This window comes from Lepus europaeus, chromosome 15 (genome assembly GCF_033115175.1).
Source record: "Lepus europaeus isolate LE1 chromosome 15, mLepTim1.pri, whole genome shotgun sequence".
Classification (NCBI taxonomy): Eukaryota; Metazoa; Chordata; class Mammalia; order Lagomorpha; family Leporidae; genus Lepus; species Lepus europaeus.
Window position 1 is genome coordinate 24,887,451 of NC_084841.1, and position 24,839 is coordinate 24,912,289.

General features: G+C 40.8%; 1 protein-coding gene across 4 annotated transcripts in view; it reads right to left on the reverse strand.

The window, feature by feature from the left end:
- The window catches only part of DROSHA (drosha ribonuclease III), a 127,370-nt gene that overhangs the window by 43,925 nt on the left and 58,606 nt on the right, over positions 1 to 24,839 (reverse strand). For 3 of the 4 annotated variants that reach the window (XM_062211822.1, XM_062211820.1, XM_062211819.1), the window contains exons 16-21: positions 20,742 to 20,866; positions 19,074 to 19,173; positions 17,511 to 17,618; positions 9,602 to 9,709; positions 8,965 to 9,103; positions 8,534 to 8,594 (exon numbers count right to left, since the gene is read on the reverse strand). In XM_062211822.1, coding sequence (XP_062067806.1) covers positions 8,534 to 8,594; positions 8,965 to 9,103; positions 9,602 to 9,709; positions 17,511 to 17,618; positions 19,074 to 19,173; positions 20,742 to 20,866 — 641 coding nt within the window. The remainder of the gene's footprint in view (positions 1 to 8,533; positions 8,595 to 8,964; positions 9,104 to 9,601; positions 9,710 to 17,510; positions 17,619 to 19,073; positions 19,174 to 20,741; positions 20,867 to 24,839) is intronic. The other variant, XM_062211821.1, reaches the window with a different exon arrangement.

The following is a 24,839-nucleotide window of genomic DNA, read 5'->3' on the forward strand; positions in this document are numbered from 1 at the left end:
AATTTTGGCTTTGACTGCCTGTGCCTCTGGGGTCTTTTCTAAGAAGTTTTTGCCGGTACCTATATCTTGCAGGGCTTCTCCAATGTTCTCTAATAATTTGATGGTGTCGGGTCATAGATTTAGGTCTTTAATCCATGTTGAGTGGATTTTTGTGTAAGGTGTAAGGTAGGGATCTTGCTTCATGCTTCTGCACATGGAAATCCAGTTTTCAAAGCACCATTTGTTGAACAGGCTGTCCTTGCTCCAGGAATTGGTTTTAGATCCTTGATCAAATATAAGTTGGCTGTAGATGTTTGGATTGGTTTCTGATGTTTCTATTCTGTTCCCTTGGTCTATCCATCTGTTTCTGTACCAGTACCATGCTGTTTTGATTATAACTGCCCTGTAGTATGTCCTGAAAGCTGGTATTGTGATGCCTCTGGCTTTGTTTTTGTTGTACAAGATTGCTTTAGCTATTCAAAGTCTCCTGTGCCTCCACATGAATTTCAGCATCATTTTTTCCAGATATGAGAATAATGTTTTTGGTATTTTGATTGGAATCGCACTGAATCTATAAATTGCTTTTTGGAGAATGGACATTTTGATTATATTGATTCTTCCAATCCATGAGCATGGAAGATTTTTCCATTTTTTTTTTTTTTTTTTTTGGTATCCTCTTCTGTTTCTTTAAGATTTTGTGATTTTCATCATGGAGGTCTTTGACGTCCTTGGTTAAGTTTATTCCAAGGTATTTGATTATTTTTGTAGCTATTGGGAATGGGATTAATCTTAGCAGTTCTTTCTCAGGCATATCATTATGGCCTGTGTATACAAAGGCTGTTGATTTTTGTGCATTGATTTTTATATCCTGCTAGTCTGCCAAACTCTTCTATGAGTTTCAATAGTCTCTTAGTCAAGTTCTTTGGATCCCCTAAATAAAGAGTCATATCATCTGCAAAGAGGGATAGTTTGACTTTTCTTGCCTAATCAAAGCCCTTCTTTATCTAGCCCCATCCCATTTGTGTTATCTACTTTCAAAAACAACTTTCAACTCCAAGTTGACCAACCTCCACTATGTACCATACACCTACGCTCACTTCCCTCTCCCAGATCCTGCTCATTCTTAGTCAGCATGGAGGCCCACCTAAGTACTGGAGCCACCAGGGATGCTGACCCCTCCCACTACTCCCACTACCATCCTCACAAGGCTCAAACATTCACCTCTCATTTTTGGCAAAATGAGACATTCTGTTTTATTGTTCTGTTTCAAGTATATCAGTTTAGTTTCCATATTTAAAGTTTCCCTACAGTTTCAATTTATGGAAAATAAAAAGTACTTGTAAATTAAATGACTCATGGCTATCAAATCATCTACTTAGGAATATGAGTAAATTTTATATCATTTAACTCATCTTCTGAATAAATTTATACTTCTACCCTACTGTCCCTCCACATTTAGAATTCTAAAACAAACAAAAAAAGAATAATAGGAAAAACTGAAAAATATGAACAAAGAAGTGATTCTGAACCCTCGTTTCAATTTATGGTCTTTATTTATGTGAAAAGGGCATTTAGGAAAGCAATTAGTAGCTAATAATAAGAAACAAAAAAATGGAGAGAGAAAGGAAACATAATTTATGGCTATGCTGAAAAAATTATAATCTAATGGTTTTCTTAAAAAAAAAAAACAGCAGGCCCTAAACCTAATTTATTCTTCCTACCAAATATATACTCAATTTGAAAGGACATCTTATTCATTTTGTTGTTGTTGTTACTAGCCTAGCCATGAGTGATTTAGCCCATTTTCTGCTGCCATAACAGAATACCTGATGCTGGGTCACCTTTAAGAAAAGTGGTTTATTTAGCTCACAATTCTGGTCACAGCACTCTCGCCACAACACACCACAGAAGCAGACAGGAAACAGGATGCATGCAGACGGGGAAGATTCAATCATCTTTAAAACCCCCTCCTCCTCAATACCATCACAGATGGAGGGCACATTCAAATCACATCCAAACCACAGGTGTGACTAAAAACTTCTGCAGCGGAGTATAAAACATTATAATTTTTTAAAAAAATCTTTTAGGGACTACACTGTGGTGTAGCGAGTTAAGCCGCCACCTGAAATGCCGGCATTCCATAGTGGTTCAATTCCTGGCTGCTCTGCTTCCCACCCAGCACCCTGTTTATGCATCTGGGAAAGCAGAAGACAATGGTCCAAGTGTTTGGTGTCCTGCACCCATGTGAGAGACCGGACGGAGATCCAGGCCCCTGGATTCATCTTGGCCCAGGTCCAGCTACTGCAGCCATTTGGAGAGTGAACCAATGAATGCAGGATCTCTTTATCTCCCTCTCTCTCTGTCACTGTGCCTTTCAAATAAACACAAAATCTTTGTTTTTTTTTTTGTTTTTTTTTTTTTTTTTTTTTTTTTTTTTTTGACAGGCAGAGTGGATAGTGAGAGAGAGACAGAGAGAAAGGTCTTCCTTTTCTGTTGGTTCACCCTCCAATGGCCGCTGTGGCCGGCGCATCTCGCTGATCCGAAGCCAGGAGCCGGGTGCTTCTCCTGGTCTCCCATGCGGGTGCAGGCCCCAAGCACTTGGGCCATCCTCCACTGCACTCCCAGGCCATAGCAGAGAGCTGGCCTGGAAGAGGGGCAACCAGGATAGAATCTGGCGCCCCAACCGGGACTAGAACCCGGTGTGCCGGCGCTGCAAGGCGGAGGATTAGCCTGTTAAGCCACAGCGCCGGCCAAAATCTTTTTTTTTTTTTTTAAGATTTATTTTTTGAAAGGCTGAGTGACAGAGAGAAACAGAGAGATCTTCCATCTGCTGGTTACTCCCCCAAATGGCTGCAATGGCCTGGGGCTGTGCCAGGCCTAAGCCAGGAGCTCCTTTAGGTCATGTGGGTGCACGGTCCCGAGCACTTGGGCAATCCTGCTTTCCTAGACACATTAGCATGGAGCCTGGATTGGAAGTGGAACAGCCGGCACATGAACGGGTGCCTATTTGAAATGCCAGCTTAAGTGTCTTCACCACAACGCCGCCTCCAAAATAAAATCTTTTTAACAAATCTTTTAGAAGTTATGCAGTCCTACAATTTTGCAAATAAACCAGAATTCCATAAGCATCTGCTACTACTCAAGAAATAAAGGCACCTTTTAATGGCAAGGTGATGCAACTCCAAAGTCCTCTTGCTAATTTTAAGAAACTCAATGAGCTATTATCTTAAGAAACCAAAGAAATTAAAAAGTGAGTTTTAAAAAGAAAAAAATTAATAATATCCCTTATTCTTTTTCACAAGCCAGTAAAATGAAAATGCCTATCCTGGAGCAGAAACTTCATTCCCCCCTAACAGTTCAAAGTACTACACAAGAAAATCTAGTTAACGTGAAAAGCAAGAATCCCTGGCACGGCCCTGGGGTGGGGATAAACCATATTTGGATTGTCTTATGCTTTATTTAAAAGTAATAAGACATCCAGTGAGAGAATAATAGTTACTTTAAGTCATATATTATTTTAAATAAAGTCATACAGGCATGTTTTACCTTAATTGCTTTTATAAACTTTCATGGAGACAGGAACTATGTCTAGGATGTTAATGATCACAAGGTTATACTATTACTCAGTTTGTTAAATACAAGGTCACAGTTCTAAACAGTTTTATTCAATAGTGAATCTGCCATTCTTGACATAATTTGCCTAAATCTAGTATATGTTTTTCTGTATCGTCATTATGACTGAATTCTGGCAATAAGCCACAAACAAAAATGGGGATTAAATTCCACTTTTGTTTATGATTATACTGGGCCATTTCTAACACAACAGTTTATCTGGGAAAACGGACAGAGTGAGCTGCTGGTCCCCACGGCAGTAGCAAATCTTTTGTTCCTTCTTGCATTGTTTATACTTTCTTTAATCACCCCCTTGATAAATACCAGCAAGCTCCAGGATGAGATGTTTACTGAGCAGTAAACACCCCATTTGTTTTTGAGGACTGAATCAACAGAGGCATTATGAAACCTAGATTAACTGTAACATTTATACAGCACATTTTGTCTGAGGAATTCAATGCACTTTATAAAACACAGCAATTTCCCTGTAACAATAAGTACTACAGGTGCCATTTCCTCTGTGGGAAGCCATTTGGGGATGCGCCAAATCCAAGAGTAACTTCAAGAGTGAGAGTATAGACAGGATCTTCTCACCTCTACATTTCAACTAGCAAGCAAGTGACTGGCAGAGGAGAGCTAGGTGGGGACAGGAAGGTCAGTGGAACCTACTACTCAATTCAGGAATTCCTTCAACTCATGACATCCACCTGGACAGTTGTGGGAGGACAGTCATGGCCTGCCAGTCCTCACACCTACTGGTCCGAGGAAAACCACCTCTGGGATTTAACTTGAAGCACTGAAGTCTCTAAATCCACGCAGTGGAATTTACATACTCTTGAAGCATGTTGTTACCATATTTTTAATGCAAGATACTTAATGTAATCAAAAATATAGTCAGTTTTCTGCATCTGTGGATTTCTCATATGTGGATTCAACCAACCATAGGTCAAAAGTATTCAGGAAAATACTGTGTCTGTACTGAACAGATACAGGCTTTTTTGGTCATTTGCTCCAAAACAATATGATTTAGGAAGTATTTCATAGATTTACATTGTACCAGGAGTTGCAAGTAATCTAGAGATGATTTAAAGTACACAGGAGGACCTGTCGATGTGCACAGGCTATATGCAAACACTACACCATCTTAGAAGAGAGACTTGAGGTTTTGTAGACCTGGAACCAACACCCCCACTCTGTGATACCAAATATACTTTGCAATAGCCATTTTCTTAAATAAACAGACATTTTAAAATAATCCATAGGTGTCTCTCTGTTGGTCCAATAGATTTTATTTTATTTTAACTTTGAAAAGCAGAGTTACAGTGAGAGAAAGGGAGACATTTTCCATCTGCTGGTTCATTCCCCAAATGGCTGCAATGACTAGGTCTCAGCCTAGCTGAAGCCAGGAGTGTAGAACTCCATCCAGGTCTCCCACCTGGGTAAGCAGAGTGCCCAAACACTTGGGCCATCTTCTGCTGCCTTCCCAGGCAGATTAACAGGGAGCTGGATCAGAAGTGGAGCAGCCAAAACTTGCCAGAGTTACAGGCAGTGGCTAAACGCATTGTACCACAATACTTCTTGTCTAGTAATGGCTTTACTAACATCAACAACAACAACAAAAAATACAGAAAACAAAACAGAAACAAAAAACAAAACCAACCAAGGCTGTTTGATTTTCTAGTTTTTCTATCACTACTCTTCGGGCCTCTCCCTTCCAAAGGCCTTCCTGATAAGACAGGGATGCCAGGAATGCTACCACATAAGTGCCTGATCCTTCAGAGAGCCTTTTTGTGGTAATACTTCATTGCAATCTGCATGGATTAGACACATTCATGATTATATCATGGGGACTAATATGGTTAAACAGGGACACCTTTAAAAATGATGAATGGCATATTTGCTTTAGAAGATACCATCATAAAAGTAAATGATTTTGAAGTTTTGATAGGCAGACAGGCTAACAAAAATTAATTTTTAAGTCCTTGATTCCTTGTAAATCCTAGCTGATGTTAAATCAGATGAAGACACCAGCCAGCCATTTAGACCTCTGCTGAACATAACCCTTCTAACTACCTCAATTTCCCTTATTTCTACTCAAGAGATAAATAATATAAAATACCAAAAGTGGCATTCCTTCCTTTAATGTTTATTTATTGAGCACTTGCTTTGTGAAAGGCACTCATTGCAAACCAAAGGAGAAAGAGATAAGGACCACAATCCTTATAATCCAGTAAAGAAAATCAACCTATCACACAATTATGATACGCAGAACAAGAATCTGTACTACAAAACAAGCAAGTACAGGATTCGAACACAATGTCATTCACAGGCTACAGAGGATTGCAGAAGCAGGTGTTTGAGGATTAGTGCCTGGGGAAGGGAGAGGGTGAGCATACCAATCTTTCTGGTGTGCAGAGAGAAAACAAGGAGAAAAATGTGCCTGCATTAAGTGGTCTGGGGGCAAGGTCAGGGGCACTGGGTTTTTGCCAGGTGGGGAGCCTCCAACGTTATGTAGTAGATAGCACCTTCAAGTCGGTTAAAGTTAAAAGCTAGAATACAAGCAGAGGAAGTGGTAAGATGACCGACTGTATAGGCAATCAAGGGGAAACTGGCAGAAGAATGATGGTATTGCAGCATGGGGGGAGGGGAGGGGCAGATGCAGGAGGACAAGAAATAGAAGAATTGAGTGAACAGACATTCTCAGCCCTCTGCTCCCTTGCTTCTCCATCTGCCAGAAACAGATGCACCACAAAACCTAGCACCTTGCTCTCCTTCCTTCCCAAGCCTAAAGTCTTGAACAAGCTTGCCTGGGGAGGAGATCTAACCACTGCCAGCTGGAGTTTTAGGGTGTTCGCTTCAAAAACATATAAACCCTTCCAAGGAGCAGAGACAACTACATCCTATTTTATAACAGCAGCTAAGAAACAAATAGGGGAGAGGGAAAATCATTTTATGCCAACTCAATTATTCAAATGCACAGCATAAAACTGACCCCTAAACCCAGAACAACCGCCAGACCTATCCTAAGCCCCACGACAGTTTTGTGTGAATGCTTTGTTTTTGATCCTCACAGAAGCATTTAACAGATTCCTCCCTAAATTAAGTTATTTAATTAAGGTATTTCTTAGCACTTTCCCCTCACCCCAAAAAGTCACACCTCCTGGTGAGTGAAGGCTGTGTTTTACTTGCCTTTGGATCTCCTAAAATAAACTGCCTTAAACTAAAAAGGCACTGGATAAATGTCTGTTGAATTAAACGTGTGAGAAGTTTCTTGAACATGGCTGCCGGTACTGTGGCCAGCTAGTGGACATCCAGCAGCAGGCCCTGGCAGCTGAGCCAGGAGCCTCTCTCTGAGCAGATACTTGGAGTCATCACCACACCAGCAAAAGGACAGAGTCACAGCAAAAGGCTCTCAACACAAGCAACAAAGGCCAGATGTCACAGGACAAGAGAGATTACCAATTTTGTCAATGGTGCCAATGTTAAAATGATAAATTCTGAAATGATATAAGTTCTCAAGATATCATTCCTTTTGCCATGGTAAGAAAGCCATCTCTTTTAGTATAGCTAAAGAAAACTTAAGTCATGAGGTTCAAAATGTTATCTAAAGATACGTGTTTCTGGGACTGTCACTGTCATGCAGCAGGTTAAGCCATGGTTTGAGATGCCAGCTTCCCATATCAGAGTGCAAGTTTGAATTCTAGCTCCTCTGCTTCCGACCCAGCTTCTAGCTAATGCACCTCTGAAGGCAGTGCTTGGGCCCCTGCCACTCATGTGGGCAACCCAAATGGAATTCCTGGCTATTGGTTTTGGCCTGGTGTAGCCCTGGCTGTTGTAGCCATTTGGGCAGTGAACCAGAAGATAAAAGATATCAATCTGTCTCTGTCTCTCCTGCCCTCCCCGCCCCAACCTCTCTCTCTGCCTTTCAAATAAAATGAAAATAAACAAATATTTGTAAAAGATAAATAATAACAAATGTTGGCAAGGATGTGAAGAAATTAGAATGGGAATACAAAATTACGTTACCACTTTGGAAAATGATCTAGCAATTCCTTGAAAGGTTAAACAGAGTTAACATAAGACCCAACAATTCCACTCCTGGGTACCTGCCCAAGAACAGTCAATGCATGCATCCACATAAAACTTGTACACAAATATTCACAGCAGTATTATTCACAATAGCCAAAAAGTGGAAACAACTCAAATGTCCATTAACTGACAAATGGATAAATAAAATAAAATATTCTATTTATATCATGGAATAGTATTTAGCAATAAAAAGAAACTATCACCTTGTTAAATATCAAAAACAGTATGTTAAATAAAAACAGTTGAGGCCAGCACTGTGGCACAGTAATTTAAGCCTCTACCTGCAGCACCAGCATCCCATATGGGAGCCGGTTCTAGCCCCAGCTGCTCCTCCTCTGATGTAGCTCTCTGTTATGGCCTGGGAAAGCAGTAGAAGATGGCCCAGGTGCTTGGGCCCCTGTACCCACATGGGAGACCCAGCAAAAGCTCCTGGCTCCTTGCTTTGGATCGGAGCAGCTCCAACCATTAAGGCCATTTGGGGAGTGAACCAGTGGATGGAAGACCTTTCTGTCTCTCCCTCTGTCTGTAACTCTACCTCTCAAATAAATAAATAAAATCTTCAAAAGATAAAAGCAGTCAATCACACATCACCATTTACGTGAAATGTTCATAACACATAATTCCACAGAAACTGGTTGCTGTCTGGGTAGGCTGCAGGGAAATGGGAGTGACTACTAATGTGTGCAGGGTTTCTTCTCAGGGTAATGAAAATATTATAAAATGGGATAGTGGTCATAGTTGCACAATTTTGTGAACATAATAAAAACCACTGAATTGTACACTTTTAAATGGATAAACCACATGATATGTGAATGATATCTCAATAAAGCTGTCTCTAAAAAACCTACTTTACCTTGATGGAGTTGGGTCATCTTGGCCAAGACGTGACATAATATTTATTAACGTGTTAATTCCTATTTAAAACAAAACAAATACACAAGTAAATATGTCTAGAAGTATTCTAGGATACCATATGACATATAGAGAAAATTATCTCATCCCTATCTGACTTTAAATGTCTTAAGATCTGCATGTCTGAAAGCTTAATAAACAATTACTTAAAATAAGTACTTATTTCAACAGAATAAAGAAGTTTTCCTAAAAAAAATTCATCCATCCTTACGACAATGTTCTGCTCAAAGTGAATGTTACTTTGCATGGGTCAGGAAGCTCCAGAGAGCCAGAGGATTAGAGTTTCCAGGAGAATCACCCCTGGGGGGTATCATTCATAATGGGAAACATGGACCAAAACAGAAGAACAGAATCTGAGGCATCCAAACATACCTTTTTTCCGCATGTGCATGTGATGAACTTTTCTGTCTCCATATTTGGGCTGCCGAATTCCACAGTTAGACAAAGAATTCCTGGCATGATCAGGATTCATTCCAAAATTTAAATGATGACTTGGATGAGTCATGGCCAGCTAAAATTTCAGTGAAATAAGTTCAGTCTTAAAATTCAGCACACTATCACCATCTTTCTATAATCCTAGGAAACTGGAAAGGGAGCTCTCTATCTAGCCAAATAGTAAGCCCTGATCTTTCCAGCTCATCTCCGGTTATCAAGTTTCCAGAGCTCTGGTATAAGCCCCCTGCTGAAAACAAACCTAAAAGTCCACGCGTTTCGAAGGAGAATTAGAACACTCAGCCCCTGCAGGGAAGAGCCATAAAGGAAAGTCTGGAAGAGGATGCTCAGGTTCAACAGGCAGACTTCAACTTTAGTCTAGTTCTTTAAGGGCTAGACTCAAATAAATGTGAGAGAGTCTGAAAGTGGTAAAGGCAACCACAGAGTCAAAGAGAGAGTTAGGTTTCCAAAAATCTTTCTCACCTTCAAGAATACAGGACCCATGCATCATTTGTAACTTAAAACATGAACAACTCCTCTCTCACTATTTTCTGAGTCTATAGGAGAGTAATCTTACCTGTAACAGACAACGATCTTGGAAAGTATATCCTATCAACTTGTCCAGGTGCATCAGGCATTGGTGGTAGCGTATATGATGGGTCAGAACAGGCAGCATCATTGCATGCTAGGAAAAAAATAATAAGTCCAACTCTGTAAGAACTTACAAAAATGCTTCCTTTACTTTACAACCACCAAGAACTATTTTCACATTCCCAATTCCATCTCACAAAGTCCTGAACCAGATTACTGGATGCAATACATCCTGGGAATCTCTATGAGGGATGGTTAACTGAAGCCGTTAAGGTCTAATGTGTGGAACCAGAAGGCCTGCATCTAAATCCTGGTCTGCTATCCACTCACTGTGTGACTTGAGGCAAGTGATTTCATCTCTCTGCTTCACTTTGCTTACCTGTAAAACAGGGATAATGAATATAGCTACTTCCAGGGAAAGCTAAAAGGACTAAAAGAACAAATACAAAATTGTGCTTTAGAACATGGCTTGTTAGCTCTCCTTCAAGTAGCCCAGGTTCCATCCATAGCCAGCAACGGTAGCTTCAAGTAAGTCACACAGATTACTGTGCCTCCTTGTCATACAGAGTAGGACTCATTCATTCTGAAACTTTTTTTAGGGTCAAGCTACTTCGAAGAACTAAAATAAATAAATAAATAAATAAAAAGGAAAAGAAAAGAAAAATGCCCCTGTGCACAACTTTGGCAAAAGGTATATACAATTTTAATGGGTTCACAAATCCCTGAAAACTATCACTATGCTTAGGGTAACAACTTCTCAATCAGACAATCTCCCAAAGCCATACTGGATTTCACATTGACTGAGCTAACATTCTGAAGACAACTTTTATAAAACCACCAATACAGTCAAGGCACCTGAGGACATGGAACTTATATTTTTGCTTCAATCACTTTTCACTTGGCTATACATTCCTTTTTGGGAGATGATTTCATGGGAAGCATACCTTTTCTCTTTTTTAAAAAATAATGTTTCCCTAGAATTCAGGAGAATGAAGGATTCATTCTTATTCATTAGAACCTGGAGGATGGGCACAGCCCACAGAATGATTGGCGTTCTGCTTTATATCATTTCAGTCTTCAAAGTATTTTAAGCTGGCATTGTTTAAAAATACATGAAAATGGATTTGCTTGAAAGTACAGAAACCAGTTTCCTGTAATATCAACTTACAAAGAAAGATTAGTTCTACCAAACAGGATATTTAATCAAGAAAGTCTTTCTTCCAGTTCAATTCAATAGACATCGAGCACCTCCATGTGCATGGCCTTACAATATTTGTGGAAGATGAAAAAAATGAAGACACTGTTTTGCCATCAAGGGCACTCCAAAGATATAACATTATGATTTGGATTATTGGCACTTTGTCCACTTTGTTTTTATAAGTGCTGTATTGTGAAACAACAAAATGGAAACAAAGCACACAGCCAAAATGGAGTGTCATTTTCCAGCCATTTAATTTGCAGGGGCTTGATGCGAGCAGCCCAAGGTGGACGGGCCATGAGGACCATGCGGGCAGCTCTCTTTCTCAAGGCTGAACTCACAACCTTGAGAACTGCTTATTTTTAATACCTCCTGTCAGAATCATTACCTATGAAGAGAAATACCATCCTTTAGGAGCTGCTGGTTATCAGAAAATTACTATAAACTTAAAGCCCAAATATGCCTCCTTAGAAGTTTACCCCTTTGACCCTAGCCCAACCCCAGAAACAAACAAAATACGTTTCAGGGCATAATCCCAACATCTTCTCTCTGCTAACTCAAACTTTATTTTCTTTAACCTTTTTCTGGTGTCAATTGGCTGAATCACTTCACTACTTCTAAATTTGCTCCAGACAGAGCCAGTTTCTCTTTCCAAATGAGGCTCCACAAGACAGTATCCACTGAGCATCTTTATTTTGCCCCCTAATTCATGCCTGGTAACTACCTTCATTTAAAAAAAGAGAGAGAATGGCAATGTACAGTTTTTAAATCTCCTCCAATTCTCCCACAAAAATAATGCAAAACCAAAGCCCTATAAACAGTATCTACAAGAAAGCTCCATGACAAGAAATCCCCATGAATCATAATGGGGACAAAGGGCCATGTGGTCTCAGCACCTGTGTTGAGGAAAGAAATGAAGTGGCAGAGCTTTTGACAGTCCTGAGAATGGGAAGAACCCCAAAACCAACGCCCTATATTCACGACAAATGTGCCCTAAGTGGAGCAGGCGCTGCACAACCTAATTCCCTGGCGAGCACAAAAGGACAGTCTAACTGCACTAGAGAAGCTTGGGCCCTATTACACTTCAAACTCAAAACCAACACTCTCTGACAGGAAATTCTGGGTGGAAGTAATACGCACGTGAAAATACTTTACCAGCAACTTATGAGCAACTATTACTAATAAACAATAGATTCTATATCAATCAACCACCAATTAGAGACAAAAACCCCAAGGATTTTACAGAAGCACTTAGCCTTTTTTTCTTGTAAAACTGATTATAAGAGGCTGGCACTGTGGTATAGTGGGTAAAGCCACCATCTGCAGTGCTGGCATCTCCTTTCAGCACTGGTTCAAGTCCCATCTGCTCCACTTCCAATCCAACTCTCTGCTATGGCCTGGGAAAGCAGCAGAAGATGGCCCAAGTCATTGGGCTACTGCACCCACGTGGGAGACCTGGCTCCTGGCTTCAGACTGGTCCAGCTATAGCCGTTGCGGCTATTTCGGGAGTGAACCAGCAGATAGAAGACCTCTCTGTAACTCTGCCTTTCAAATAAACAAATAAATCTTTAAAAAAGAAACTTAGTAAATTGAATATAAGCCTATCTGTTCACAGGCTTCAGCAATATTCAATGTTTCATTTCATTAAATTTTTCTCAAATTCTATTCATTACCAAAAATTCTAAATGCATTTATTTTGAAATGTTCCAATGATATGCCTTGTGCCATATTATTTGAGGTACACATACTGAAAGAAAGCATTTATCCTAGGATAAGAAATTTAATATAGCTGTAAGTAACAAGCCAATATTACTTCTAAACAACAATAAACCAGTGGCTGTACCTCTTTAAAAAAAAAAAAAAGATTGATTGATTGATTGATTTTGAAAGTCAGAGTTAGAGAGAGGTCTTCCATCCACTGGTTCACTCCCCAAATTGCCACAACAGCCAGCACTGGGCCAGGTCAAAGCCAGGAGTCAGGAGCTTTTTCCAGGTCTCCAAAGTGAATACAGAGGCCCAGGTACTTCGGCCATCTTCCAAGGTCTTCCCAGGTACATTAGCAGGGAGCTGGATCAAAAGTAGAGCAGCCAAGACAACAAACTGGTGGCCATATGGGATGCTGGCATCGCAGGCGGCAGCTTAACCTGCTTACTCCACAATGCCAGCCCTGTGCCTCTCTTAAAAAGCCACAAACTGTATTCAATATCATTATTAAAATCTTTATGGCCAGAATCATGAGGGCCAAATAAGGGCTAAGTAAACAATAAAAAAAGTGAACACAGATGACTGTGTTCACTGGCAGAGGAGGACTATGTTCACAAAGAATGTAAAGACTACCTGATTCTAGAAATGAGACTGAAAACAGCCTCTACAACATATTCACAGAGGTTTAGTAATTAATACTACTTGGTGGGGCCGGCGCCATGGCTCACTTGGTGAATCCTTTGCCTGCGGCGCCAGCATCCCATATGGGCACCTGGTTCTAGTCCCGGTTGCTCCTCTTCCAGTCCAGCTCTCTGCTGTGGCCCGGGAGAGCAGTGGAGGAAGGCCCAAGAGCTTGGCCCGGCACCCACATGGGAGACCAGGAGAAACACCTGGCTCCTGGCTTCGGATTGGCGTAGCTCTGGCCGTAGCGGCCATTTTGGGGGTGAACCAACGGAAGGAAGATCTTTCTCTCTGTCTCTCTCTCACTAACTCTATCTGTCAAATAAAAAAAAATATATATATATATACTACTTGGTAGAAAATTTCATCTGGAAAGAATGCTTTTGTTGCCCCCTACTGTTTACCCAAGGAATTTTAAGATTAAAAAAAATCAATCAAAACATTTGACTAACCTCTGTAATTTAGGGACAACTGTTCAGGACCTTTGTACCACACAACTAAAACACCACATAAAAATCCCAGTAAGAGGGACAGGTACTAGGAAGCAGTGAGTTAAGCCACTGCTTGGGATGCCCACATCCTATATCAGAATGTCAGTTCGAGTCTCAGTTCCCCCACTTCTAATTCAGCTTCCTACCAATGCATGTAGCAGGCAGCAGATACTAACCCAAGTACTTAGGTTCCTATTACATGGCAAAACCAGATGGAGACCCTGGCTCCTGGCTTCAGCTTGGCCCAGCCCTGGCCATTGTGGGCATTTGGGAGTAACTAGCGGGTAGAAGATCTCTCCATCTGTACCAATGGAATAATGGATTTAACTGGTTTCACTGTAGAGCCCATGGCTTGCATGATCATGCTGTTTATTTACTCCTACACTCTTAAAATGAATTACCACCTTAAAACTATCCGGAAGGGCTGGTGTTGTACAGCAGGTTAAGCTGCAATGCAGGTTCCCATATGGGTACCAGTTCGAGTCCCAGCTGCTACACTTCCAATCCAGTCCCTGCTAACGCAGCTGAGAAAGCAGTGGAAGATGGTCGGTCCAAGCGCCTGGGACCCTGCACCCACACAGGAAGCAAAGGATGAAGCTCCTGGCAACTGTATTCATCCTGGTCCAGCCCTGGCCATTGTAACAATTTGGGAAATGAACCAGCAGATGGAAGCATGCTTGCTCGCTCCCTCGCTCTCTCTCTCTCTCTCTCTTGTTCTCTCTCCCCCTCTGTAATTATTTCAAATAAATAAATCTTTTTTAAAATTTATTTATTTGAAAGTCAGAGTTACACAGAGAAAAGGAGAGGCAGAGAAAGAGAGAGGTCTTCCATCCCCTGGTTCACTCCCCAGTTGGCCGCAATGGTCAGAACTGCACAGATCCGAAGCCAGAAGACAGGAGTTTTTTCCTGGTCTCCCACATGGGTGCAGGGATCCAAGCACCTGAGCCTTCTTCTACTGCTTTCCCAGGCCATAGCAGAGAGCTGGATCAGAAGCAGAGCAGCCAGGACTCAAACCAGTAACCATATGGGATGCCAGTAATGCAGGCAGCAGCTTTTACGCTCTATGCCACAGCACTGGCTCCCAAATAAATAATCTTTAAAAAAAATCTGGAACAGGGAAGAATATAAATAAATATAGTTAAAATAATCATTTTGAGTGGAAAGTCAGTAACATTAAGTTACCCTTGTTATTCTCCTATATCATTTTACCTTACTTTAGGTTTCTGAATTTAAAATTTTAACTGAGATTAGCCTGTGACATAGTGGTTAAGATGCTGCTTGGGATACTAGCATTGCATATTGGAGTACCTGCTTTGAGTCCAGCTCCTCTGCTTCCAATTCAGCTTCCTAATAATATGCACCCTGGGAGGCAGCAGATGATGGATCAAATACACAGGTCCCTGCCACCCATATTGGAGAAACAGACAGAGCTCCAGGTTCCTGGCTTTGGTTTGGCCCAACCCTGGCTGTCAAGGGCATTTGGGAATTGAACCAGTGGAAGGAAGATCTCCCACTCTCCCTTTCAAATAAAATGAAAAATAAGTAAAAATTTTAAAAATAAAATAAAACTTGAACTAAATTGCTCCAGTAAAGGTAGCATTCTATATGTCAATGCTTTAAGTCCAGTGTACTTAATAACTGACTTCCACAATGCCAAGAATATCCAGTGATGGTAAAATAATATAATATATCTAAGTAAACAGATCCTTCATCTGCTCATTTCAAGTTGTCAGCCACAGAACGCTCGACAGTGACTTGATTTTGGTCACCAAAACACAGGTCTATGTTTTGAATCGTCTGCCCCTGCAACTTCACTGCCAGTGTGCTCAGACTTCTTTTCTTCCACTTCTATCAACGTGCTTTCTTACCAAACCATAAAGCAATTCCTTCAGCATTCAATATATGAACTCAAGGCAGCCATGTACATTCTTTATCAAGTCAATTACATGTGAGGGTGATTCTACTGAAATCTTCAAAAGACCTCCAGCAAGAGGGCCAGAGAAGAGCAGCATGGCCCCTAAACAGATGGCAGCTCTCCCTGGCAGAGTGAGAGCTTCACCGAGGGAGCAGCATTCACCTTTGCAGGGGCTTCCTCAGGACCCATGCTCCCTCACCAGTCAGTCAAGGGAACGAAGTTGTTTTGCTGATTACCCTCCAAACAGAATGCAGAACACAACAGAGAGAGACAGATAACTTAGTCTTCAAGCTGCCTCTAATCCAGCTCAGGAGCCACAGAGTAAAAGGGCTGCAACACACAAAAGTGTACTGGAAGAGATCATTTAGCGCCTCTATTCGTTTTACCAAAAGAAAGGCAGGAAAAAGTGCTCAATGTTTGGGGAAAAAAAAAACCAACAAACGTGTTCAATGGAACAACTGCCTTAGGCACTGCTACATAAGATGGAAGAGAAATCAAAGAAGACGGAATATGCTCTACACACCTATCACCCATCAATCAGGGAGTTACTCTTCAGCTTTTATAAATTAGGGCTCCATGAGGTTTTGTTTGTCACAGTTAAGCAAAAACAGGAGTTTTAAAACCATCAAACTACAAATCTCTAAGATCCCTTCCAGTTCTTAATGCTCCACAATTTTGTGACCTCTGAAACAATCGACCCTGTCTCATCGCTAAGATACCAGATTTTGAGCAGACTGTCCAGCACTCCGCTCATTGTTCTTTGACACGATGTTGGTTTTGTAGAAACACTAGCAACCAGGAAAAACACGTAACACGGCTTCAAACAGCCGTGAGGAAGAATCCACAGAAGTCAAATACCCACCGCTCATATCGGACAACTGCCTAAATAACTGAGGACTTGGTGGACACAGCTGGCCGTGTCTGTAGATTATTCTCATACTACTTAGCAGTACTGCACCAACAGCCATTCACTTTAATGTAGAAACTGTTAGCTCTGGGTATCACTTTGGAAATGAATTGTATAGCAAGCATTTCAATTACAGGATTAAATTCCACTGTTCAATACAATAAATATTAACTTTGACTTTTTTAAAAATCATTTTGATGACATGAACAGATAGGAGAAGTTACCAGACTTATTACAACACATGCTAACCATAAAAACAGGTCACTGGAAGCCTGGAAATATTCTTCCAAAAGGTTGACTACAGCCGATAGCCAACTGCATTACCTGTCCCAGCCTGTGTCCTCATTTTGTGACTGCTAATTCCCATGTAGTGCAACCAATTTCACTGATGACAAAAGAACCAACTGGGAAGAAAAGAATATGCTCTTTTGGGGGGATATTCTAATCTGGTATAAATTCCATCCAAAAGAAAAACAAAAATGCTTATTAATGAGTCAGTGATATGAAGCTGAAATGTTTCTCTACTAAGTAAACCCAAGGAAAAAACAATGTCATTTGGCTCAAATATGCAGTGAATACTGATTCTGTTCATTAACTCCTTCAGTTCTCTGCGATACGAATGGGACTCATCGCCCTGGAAAGTTCATACACATCATCCTAGGAGCCTGTCTGTATGGTTGCTGCATTCTCTCTCTGATACAAGCACCTATCCCGATGCTGCACACAGGCAGGCACATTTGGGGGACAGACTTGTCTTCACCCATAATGCAGAGACTGAATTACCAAGTAAGCTTCTCCCCTTTACACACACACACACACACACACAAAACCAAGTAACAAAAACAAAACTCAAATGACAGAAAACAATTTACAGCTGGTGATCCATTTAGTTTCATGGTAGCAAGTTCCACAGGAACTTCTCAATTAGGAAGATCTCAGTGCCAGATGCCTTATGGAAGATGAGGTACATGGGCGTAACTAGTTCAGAAGTGTCATCACCTGACACACATCAGAACGGATGCCAGTCTTCCAGAATCCTTGGCTACTGAGCTCCACTGTTACTTCCCGCCTCATTGTATTCTTCTGGCGTATTTTCTGGAGTGCTTCCTGGAAGAGAACTCATGATGATGAGTAACGTGTCGGCTGGAAAACAATAGTAAGCCCAACATCCAGCAGCAGATTTAAAAGTTGGATTCATCCAATATCACCATTATATTCAGGTACTCAAAGCTCTTCATGCAAAATTACAATAAAATTACCAAAAAAATTACAATATTTTACTTGAAGGCCTGGATGTGCATAGCCTTGGATGTAAGGCAGAATTTCCTGTTACCTAAATATGAAAAAAAACTTAAATCAAATCTACCATTCTGGCATGTTCAAACAAAATATGTCCTTTCACTGCTGAGAGAAATGAAATGTGGTATTTGGGATTTAAAATCAGCATGTAAAAATTGTATTTTTATCAAGCCTCATGTTAACCATTTACAACTAAGAAAGACAATTAACCTGCAACCTGTAATTCTAAATGCTGCTTTCTGATTTGCAAACCCTTACAAAAATCTTTGCTATAAGGCCACATCTTACTGAAAAAGAGAATCCAAAAATTTACTTGTGAGACAGAATCAACAAATTAACCATTCCCTTTCACTCTCCTTCAAATAATTATTTAAAAAAGCACACATATGTGTCTTTGCAATTTTTAACCATCTCACAGGAATTCACAATAACAACAGGAACCACCACCATCGCCACCTTCACTTCGCCACTGATGAGTGCCCCCTGCAGGGCAAACGCCACAGGAGTGACACCAAGTGGATATGGCAGATGTCCACACAGCCACTTCTGTCTTGTGTACATCAACAGAGGAGCAGCTCAATTAGTCTTGCAGCATTAGTTCTCTCCTATATCAGGAGGCTGACTGGCTCAAGTCACAGTTAGTGACAAAGCTGCAGTTTAAATACCCTTCCCATCTTCAAAGCCTTGCCCTTATATTACCACAGGTGCAACTTCACTCAAAATCTAAGTTGATAATGAGTCCATTCACTCTTAAAATTAAAATAAAAACATAAAAAAATTAAAAATTTTAAAAATCAGTATATTAATGAGGGAAAGGGAGTAAAGTATGATTTTTTAAGAAGTGTTTTTCTGGGGCCAGTATTGTGGTACAAGCAGGTAAAACTGCCCCTGCGATGCAACATCCCATATGGTTGTCAGTTCATTTACCAATTCTAATCCAGCACCCTGCTGATGACAAGGCAAAAGCAGCGGAAGATGGTGCTTGAGCCCCTGCCACCCACGTAGGAGACCCAGATGAAGCTCCTGGCTTCAGCCTAGCTCAGCCCTAGCCATTGCAGCCACTTGGGGAGTGAACCAGCAGATAGAAGACCTCTTTCTCGCTGTACCTCCCTCTCTCTAACTGTGACTTTCAAATAAGTAAATACATCCTTAAACAAACAAACAAAAAGTGTTTTTTCATCTTACTTTAGAAGTAGAGTGCAACGCAACAATATAGAAATGAACCTGATCACTAACCACCAAGGAACAAGGCCCAGTACCAACCTCCCTCTGTGCCAGCTTCTGTTTGTCAGTCTGTTTGACTTTGGGACTATTTGCGAGGAGGTGGCGAAGTTTCACATAGCTCTTCCACAGTTTCTGGTACCTATGGGAGAGGACAGACAAGCAGACATCTCAGGTAAAGATAAGGCAAATCTAAAGTGCAGTGAAGCCAGCTATTTTCTTAGGCTTGCTTGATCATAGATCACATTCTTTTGGATATCCTTAGAGGCAGCAAACCTTTCTAAGGAAAGATATAATTTTGGTGTTGAGGGTCAGGACAGCCAAGAGGCATCGGGAACCTGGTGATTACATTCATTGTTGCTTATTTTGGTTAAACTTGAGATGTAACTCTATTGATGAATCTCCAGAAAGAATCCCAAAGAAAACATACACAAAGTTACTCTAATCAAAGGAAACATGTCCCTTCTCTCTGCTACTTCTTTGAAAGTGACAGATTTTATTTAGATATAAAGTATTCCCTTAGTTGGAAAAAAAGCCCCTTCCTTAACTGGAATATTGCTGGGCGTAGAGCATGAGAATAGAAAACCCTTCTTGTGCCAAGAAGGGTCAAGAAGCTTCTTGACCCAAACTATTTCCATTTCTCCACTGGAGAGGGGAACAGTCAAATGGCACTCACCAATCTGTATTTACCGTAACAAAGAACAAACAAAAAAGTGTCCTGAGAGAAGGCACAGGCAGTCCTTTACCTCAGCCCTGCCATCTGAGAGGTGAAGAGAGCCTGATCACATTCTACTAACATTTTTCTCTTTAAGAAAGGACTGTCACAAGATTTGCTGTTCTAATGAAACTGCTCCTTTCTTGGTCTTAACTGGATGTCTCCTGTTTTGATAACATTTCTTTAGAGAATGGAGGAAAGAAAGAAGTACTTACACAGTGCCTGGTTCACTGCTTCATACTTTTATCCAAAGGGGAAAAAAAAAGAACAAAACCCTTTAGCCTCTTCTAGTATATGTCAGCCAGAACTGTATTTATGAACTGAAAATCTCCCAATCCCTTTTCTCCCATTATGAATCCTTCTTTTTAAAAAAAAATTAAGAAACTCTTTGTTTAACAAGGTAGAAAAATCCAAACACTCCTGAATATAATGGTACTATCACCATTCCCACATGTCCTCATTTTACTCCAGAAAAACACTATCATTCTAGCTGGAAAAAAAAAAAAAAATGTGGCATGTGATATCAATTCTAAGAGTCAGAAGTCATGGCTCCTATGTCCAATACAACCCTTGACTCTACATGGGATCTTGAGCTCTTTCTCAAATGCCCCTAAAAATAAAACTCTGCATAAATTCAGCAGTGCTAAGAACCAATATGGTGCTACTTTCCTCTAGAGGGCACTGGAAAAATAAAAATAACAACAATAATTATTATAGTGACAAGGAGTTCCTTAAAGTTTAAAAAATTCAGGACACATGTTGACCAATGGTGCCAAGAATAATCTACTGAATAGTAACTTCTGGCAAATATGTAGATAAAATCATTGTGCAGAGCAACCAAAACATGTTTGACTCAGTAATCTGAATTTGGATACATGGCTCATTTCAGGTCTTAAATTTTAAAAAGGAAAAGTTCACCAAAGAGTATTCCTCTGTTAATTCAACTGTTAGTAGAAGGTGAAATTGGCTAAGACAAACACTGAGAAATATCTTACTGTGGGTCTCCTGCATAACTCAACTGTGCAGGGCGTATCCCAAAGTGGACGATAATCGGAAAAGTAATCACATCAGGGTTGAACTGCTCACGATCCAGTTGATCAATGCGGACAGAACTTGGTTTCTAGAGAGAAAAAATCAAACCATTTATTCCCATAAGAAGTCTTGAATATTGACTTTAACCTAAGTAGAGAAGAAATTAATAGGGTTTGTTTCTAGGAAAGCCTTGTCCCCAAAGGGAAAATGTCATTTAAAATCCTTTAATCATGGCGGCTATACTATATTAAAACTCTAATGTCATCGCTGTAAATGAGTCTATGCCATTTGGCATAACGAACAATGACTTTGTCCTTTTTGCAATCCACATAGAAACCTTTTAAAATTAAACTTTTAAAAGGACACCTAGTCAGATATAAGTTTCCCTTAACCTCTCCAAAGACACAGGGGAAAATTCCACATCCCCGGAAAGAGATGTGCTACCTTACTCTACTTTAATTCAACATGTCCAATGAATGGCTTACTTCTACTTAGGATACACAGACAGATGCCTCTATCAGGAAAAATTTTCCCATTGGTTTCAGTGTACCTTGTGTGTATTCCTTTAATTCGACACCTTTAAATTAGAAGGTATGGCAGTACAAAAGCCATGTAGTTAATATTCTCTTATGTCCACATAGGACACTTTAGTATTTTAACAGAAAGCCTCATATTTTTTTTGCTTTCATGTCTAATAAAGGAAAAAATAAATGGTTGGTTCTCTTCTGAAGTCTTGTGTTTGTGGTATGTCATTCACCCTAAAAGCTTAAAATGGTGAGAAGATAGTAAAATCATGGCAAATATGTTTTAGCAGCTTTCTTGCTTCTAACCAACTCTCTGGGCAGTCCTTAATTACACTTAATTCTTGTAAGTACATTGAGGGTCCTTGGCTCAGTTGCTTAAGAAGTTACAGCTATAGACTGATCCACACAGAGGCCAGTAGGTTTCATTCTGTCCCACAACATCACCCAACAACTAAAGTCTAGCTGGAGGCCTGTGTTGTCCAAGACAGAGGGGTTTCAATGCCAAAACTAGAAAAAGCCTTCAACAACTGAGATAAAGTGGTCACCAGACAGAACTACAACCACAGCTCCAATCAGTCATCTGACAAATAAAAGCAGCCAACAAAGCAAAGATTTGTGTAAATCCATTCACATTAGTTTAAAAACTCAAACTTGGGGCAGTCATGTGATGTAGTAGACTAAGTCTCCGCCTGTAGTGCTGACATCCCATATGGACACCAGTTCGTGTCCCAGCTGCTGCTCTTCCAATCCAGTTCTCAACTATGGCCTGGGAAAGCAATAAAAGATGGCCCAAGTGTTTGGGCCCCTGCACCCACGTGGGAGATCCAGAAGAAGCTCCAGCTCCTGGCTCCAGCTCTGGCTATTGAAGCCATTTGGGAAGTGAACCAATGGATAGATGACCTTTCTTGGGCTGGTGCTGTGGTGTAGCAGGTAAAGCTACTTCCCGCAGGGCCAGCATCCCATAGAGGCGCTGGTTTAAGACCCAGCTGCTCCACTTCCGATCCAGCCCTCTGCTATGGCCTGGGAAAACAGTAGAAGATGGCCCAAGTGTTTGGGCCCCTGCACCCACGTGGGAGACCTGGAAGAAGCTCCTGGCTCCTTGGCCTCGGATTGGCACAGCTCCAGCCACTGTGGCCAATTAGGGAGTGAACCAGCGGATGCAAAATCTCTCTCTCTCTCTCTCTGCCTCTCCTTCTCTTTGTAACTCTTTCAAATAAATAAATATATCTTAAAAAGAAAAAAAAAAAAAGACCTTTCTCTCTGTCTCTCCTTCTGTCTGTATGTAACTCTACCTCTCAAATAAAGAAAGAAAATCTTTTGTGGGGAACCGCAGGCTGGCCACCTGTGAGAACCTCCTCATCTGCATAGCTTGCAGCAATCGGTCGACCACAAGGCCTACGAAAACAGCCAGGTGAAACAGATGAAACAGAATGGACTCTGCATAAACAACTAGGAGGAACCCGGTGAAACATATGAACTTTCAACCTAAGACTATATGCGTCCTTTCATCTGACTGGACAATACCAGTGTGAACTGCATGGGAAGAGAGCCGCTATTGGCTGTGGAGCAGATGCTCCACAGACTTGGGATATAAAGAGACATTGGGAATTGGGCTTGGAGCTCCTCCTTCTCCTTTCTTCTCTCCCCTCCACTCTTTCCTTCTGCCCCCACAAGTAAAAGTTCCTTGAGAACCGAGAAACAGTGACCATGTCGTGATTGCGTTGGACCCTTGCTGGCGAGGGTCCGACAATCTTTAAGCTTTTAAAGAACATTTAAATGTCACTTAGTACTCAAAATTTCATTAGCATCTTGAAAAGTTGACCTCTGCTCCCAAAAATAATAACTGGAGAAGATTTTGTTCATAGGTAACCTAAAATAAAATTACTTAAATGCCTATCAATAAATAATAGCAACATATGGTTTAGGTCTAAGAATTGTCTTTGTTTGTAGTTTGTACATAAAAGTAACAGGATACATTAAAAACATTCTACTTTTCAAAAGTTTATTTGAAAGGCAGAAAGACAGAGAGACAGAGATCTTTCATCTGCTGATTCACTCTCCAAATGCCCACAACAGCCAGGGCTGGATCAGGAGCTGGGAAATCAATCCGGGTCTTCCACATGGGTGGCAAAGACCCACATACTCTGAGTCATCACCTGCTGCCTGCAAGGGTGCACGTTAATAGGAAGTTAGGATTGGAAGCAGAGCTGGGAATCCCTCCCATGCCCTTCAATATGGGATGCAGGTATTCCAAGTGGTGCCTCAACCACTACACTACCCACTCCTAGGACACACTTTTAAAGGAGAATTGTGTCATCAAAGAATGCTGCTGTATTCTTCACGTTTCTGTGATTTTTAAGCACTACACTGTGGTATCGATGGAAGAAACAGTGATCTGAAGTGTCTCCATTATCTCTGGATTTATGCGTGAGGCAGGGAATGAAGTAAGTTCCAGACTCTGACCAGACCCCACAACATCCATCATACCATCTTTGTGTAAGAATAAAAAACATTCTCACTAATGACCAAAGCATTCCATGACAAAGTGCTTAGGGATGAAGATTAATTTGTAAGTTGTGCAGCAATAAAGTATTTAATGTGACCATAATGGCTTGAAAGATTTAATAAATTTCCCAATATTCCTGCTATTGGACAATCTTTCAAAGCAAGTTGGACAATCTTTCAAAACAGAGAATGAAATGTAATATCATGTCTACCTTCCCTGATGGGTAACTTGTACACTTCTCAAAAGGATGTAAGGAAAGGATGTTTTCATGAATTTTTAGGACTTCTCCCTTCTTCAAATATACCTTTGGATAAACACTAAAACAGAATTAACTTCAACACGTTCCTAACACCCAAGTTCACCTTCCCTAATCTGCTTCTCACTATAAACCTTTCCTCCTGACTAATCTGGCTCCACCACTATCTTCAAAACTGACCTTATCACTTTTTTAAAATAAATAAAAACATGAATGGTCAATAAGCATTTAAAATATCAGTTTAGGGCCCAGAGTTGTTGAGCAGCAGGCTAACGCCCTGGCCTGAGGCACCAGCATCCCATATGGGTGCCAGTTCGAGACCCGGCTGCTCCATTTTTGATCCAGCTCTCTGCTATGGCCTGGGAGGGCAGTGGAAGATGGCCCAAGTCCTTGGGTCCCTGCACCTGTGTGGGAGGCCCGGAGGAGGCTCTTGGCTCCAGATCGGCACAGTTCTAGCCGTTGCGGCCAATTGAGGAGTAAGCCATCGGATGGAGGACCTCTCTCTCTCTCTCTCTCCCTCTCTCTCTCTCTCTCTCCCTCTTTTCTCTCTATGTAACTCTTTCAAATAAATAAATAAATAAAATATTGGTTTATACTAGAAACCAAAGTAAGTATATATCTGGACTACATAATTTTGTTTTCTAACAAACTGTTAAGTTTTTTTCTTGACTCTGGTATAAACAGCATGGAGAAATGGGTACTCTCTAATATGCCTGGTAAGACTAAAAATTCTACAACCTTTCTGAAGGCAACTGAAACAGGTATGAAAATCCTT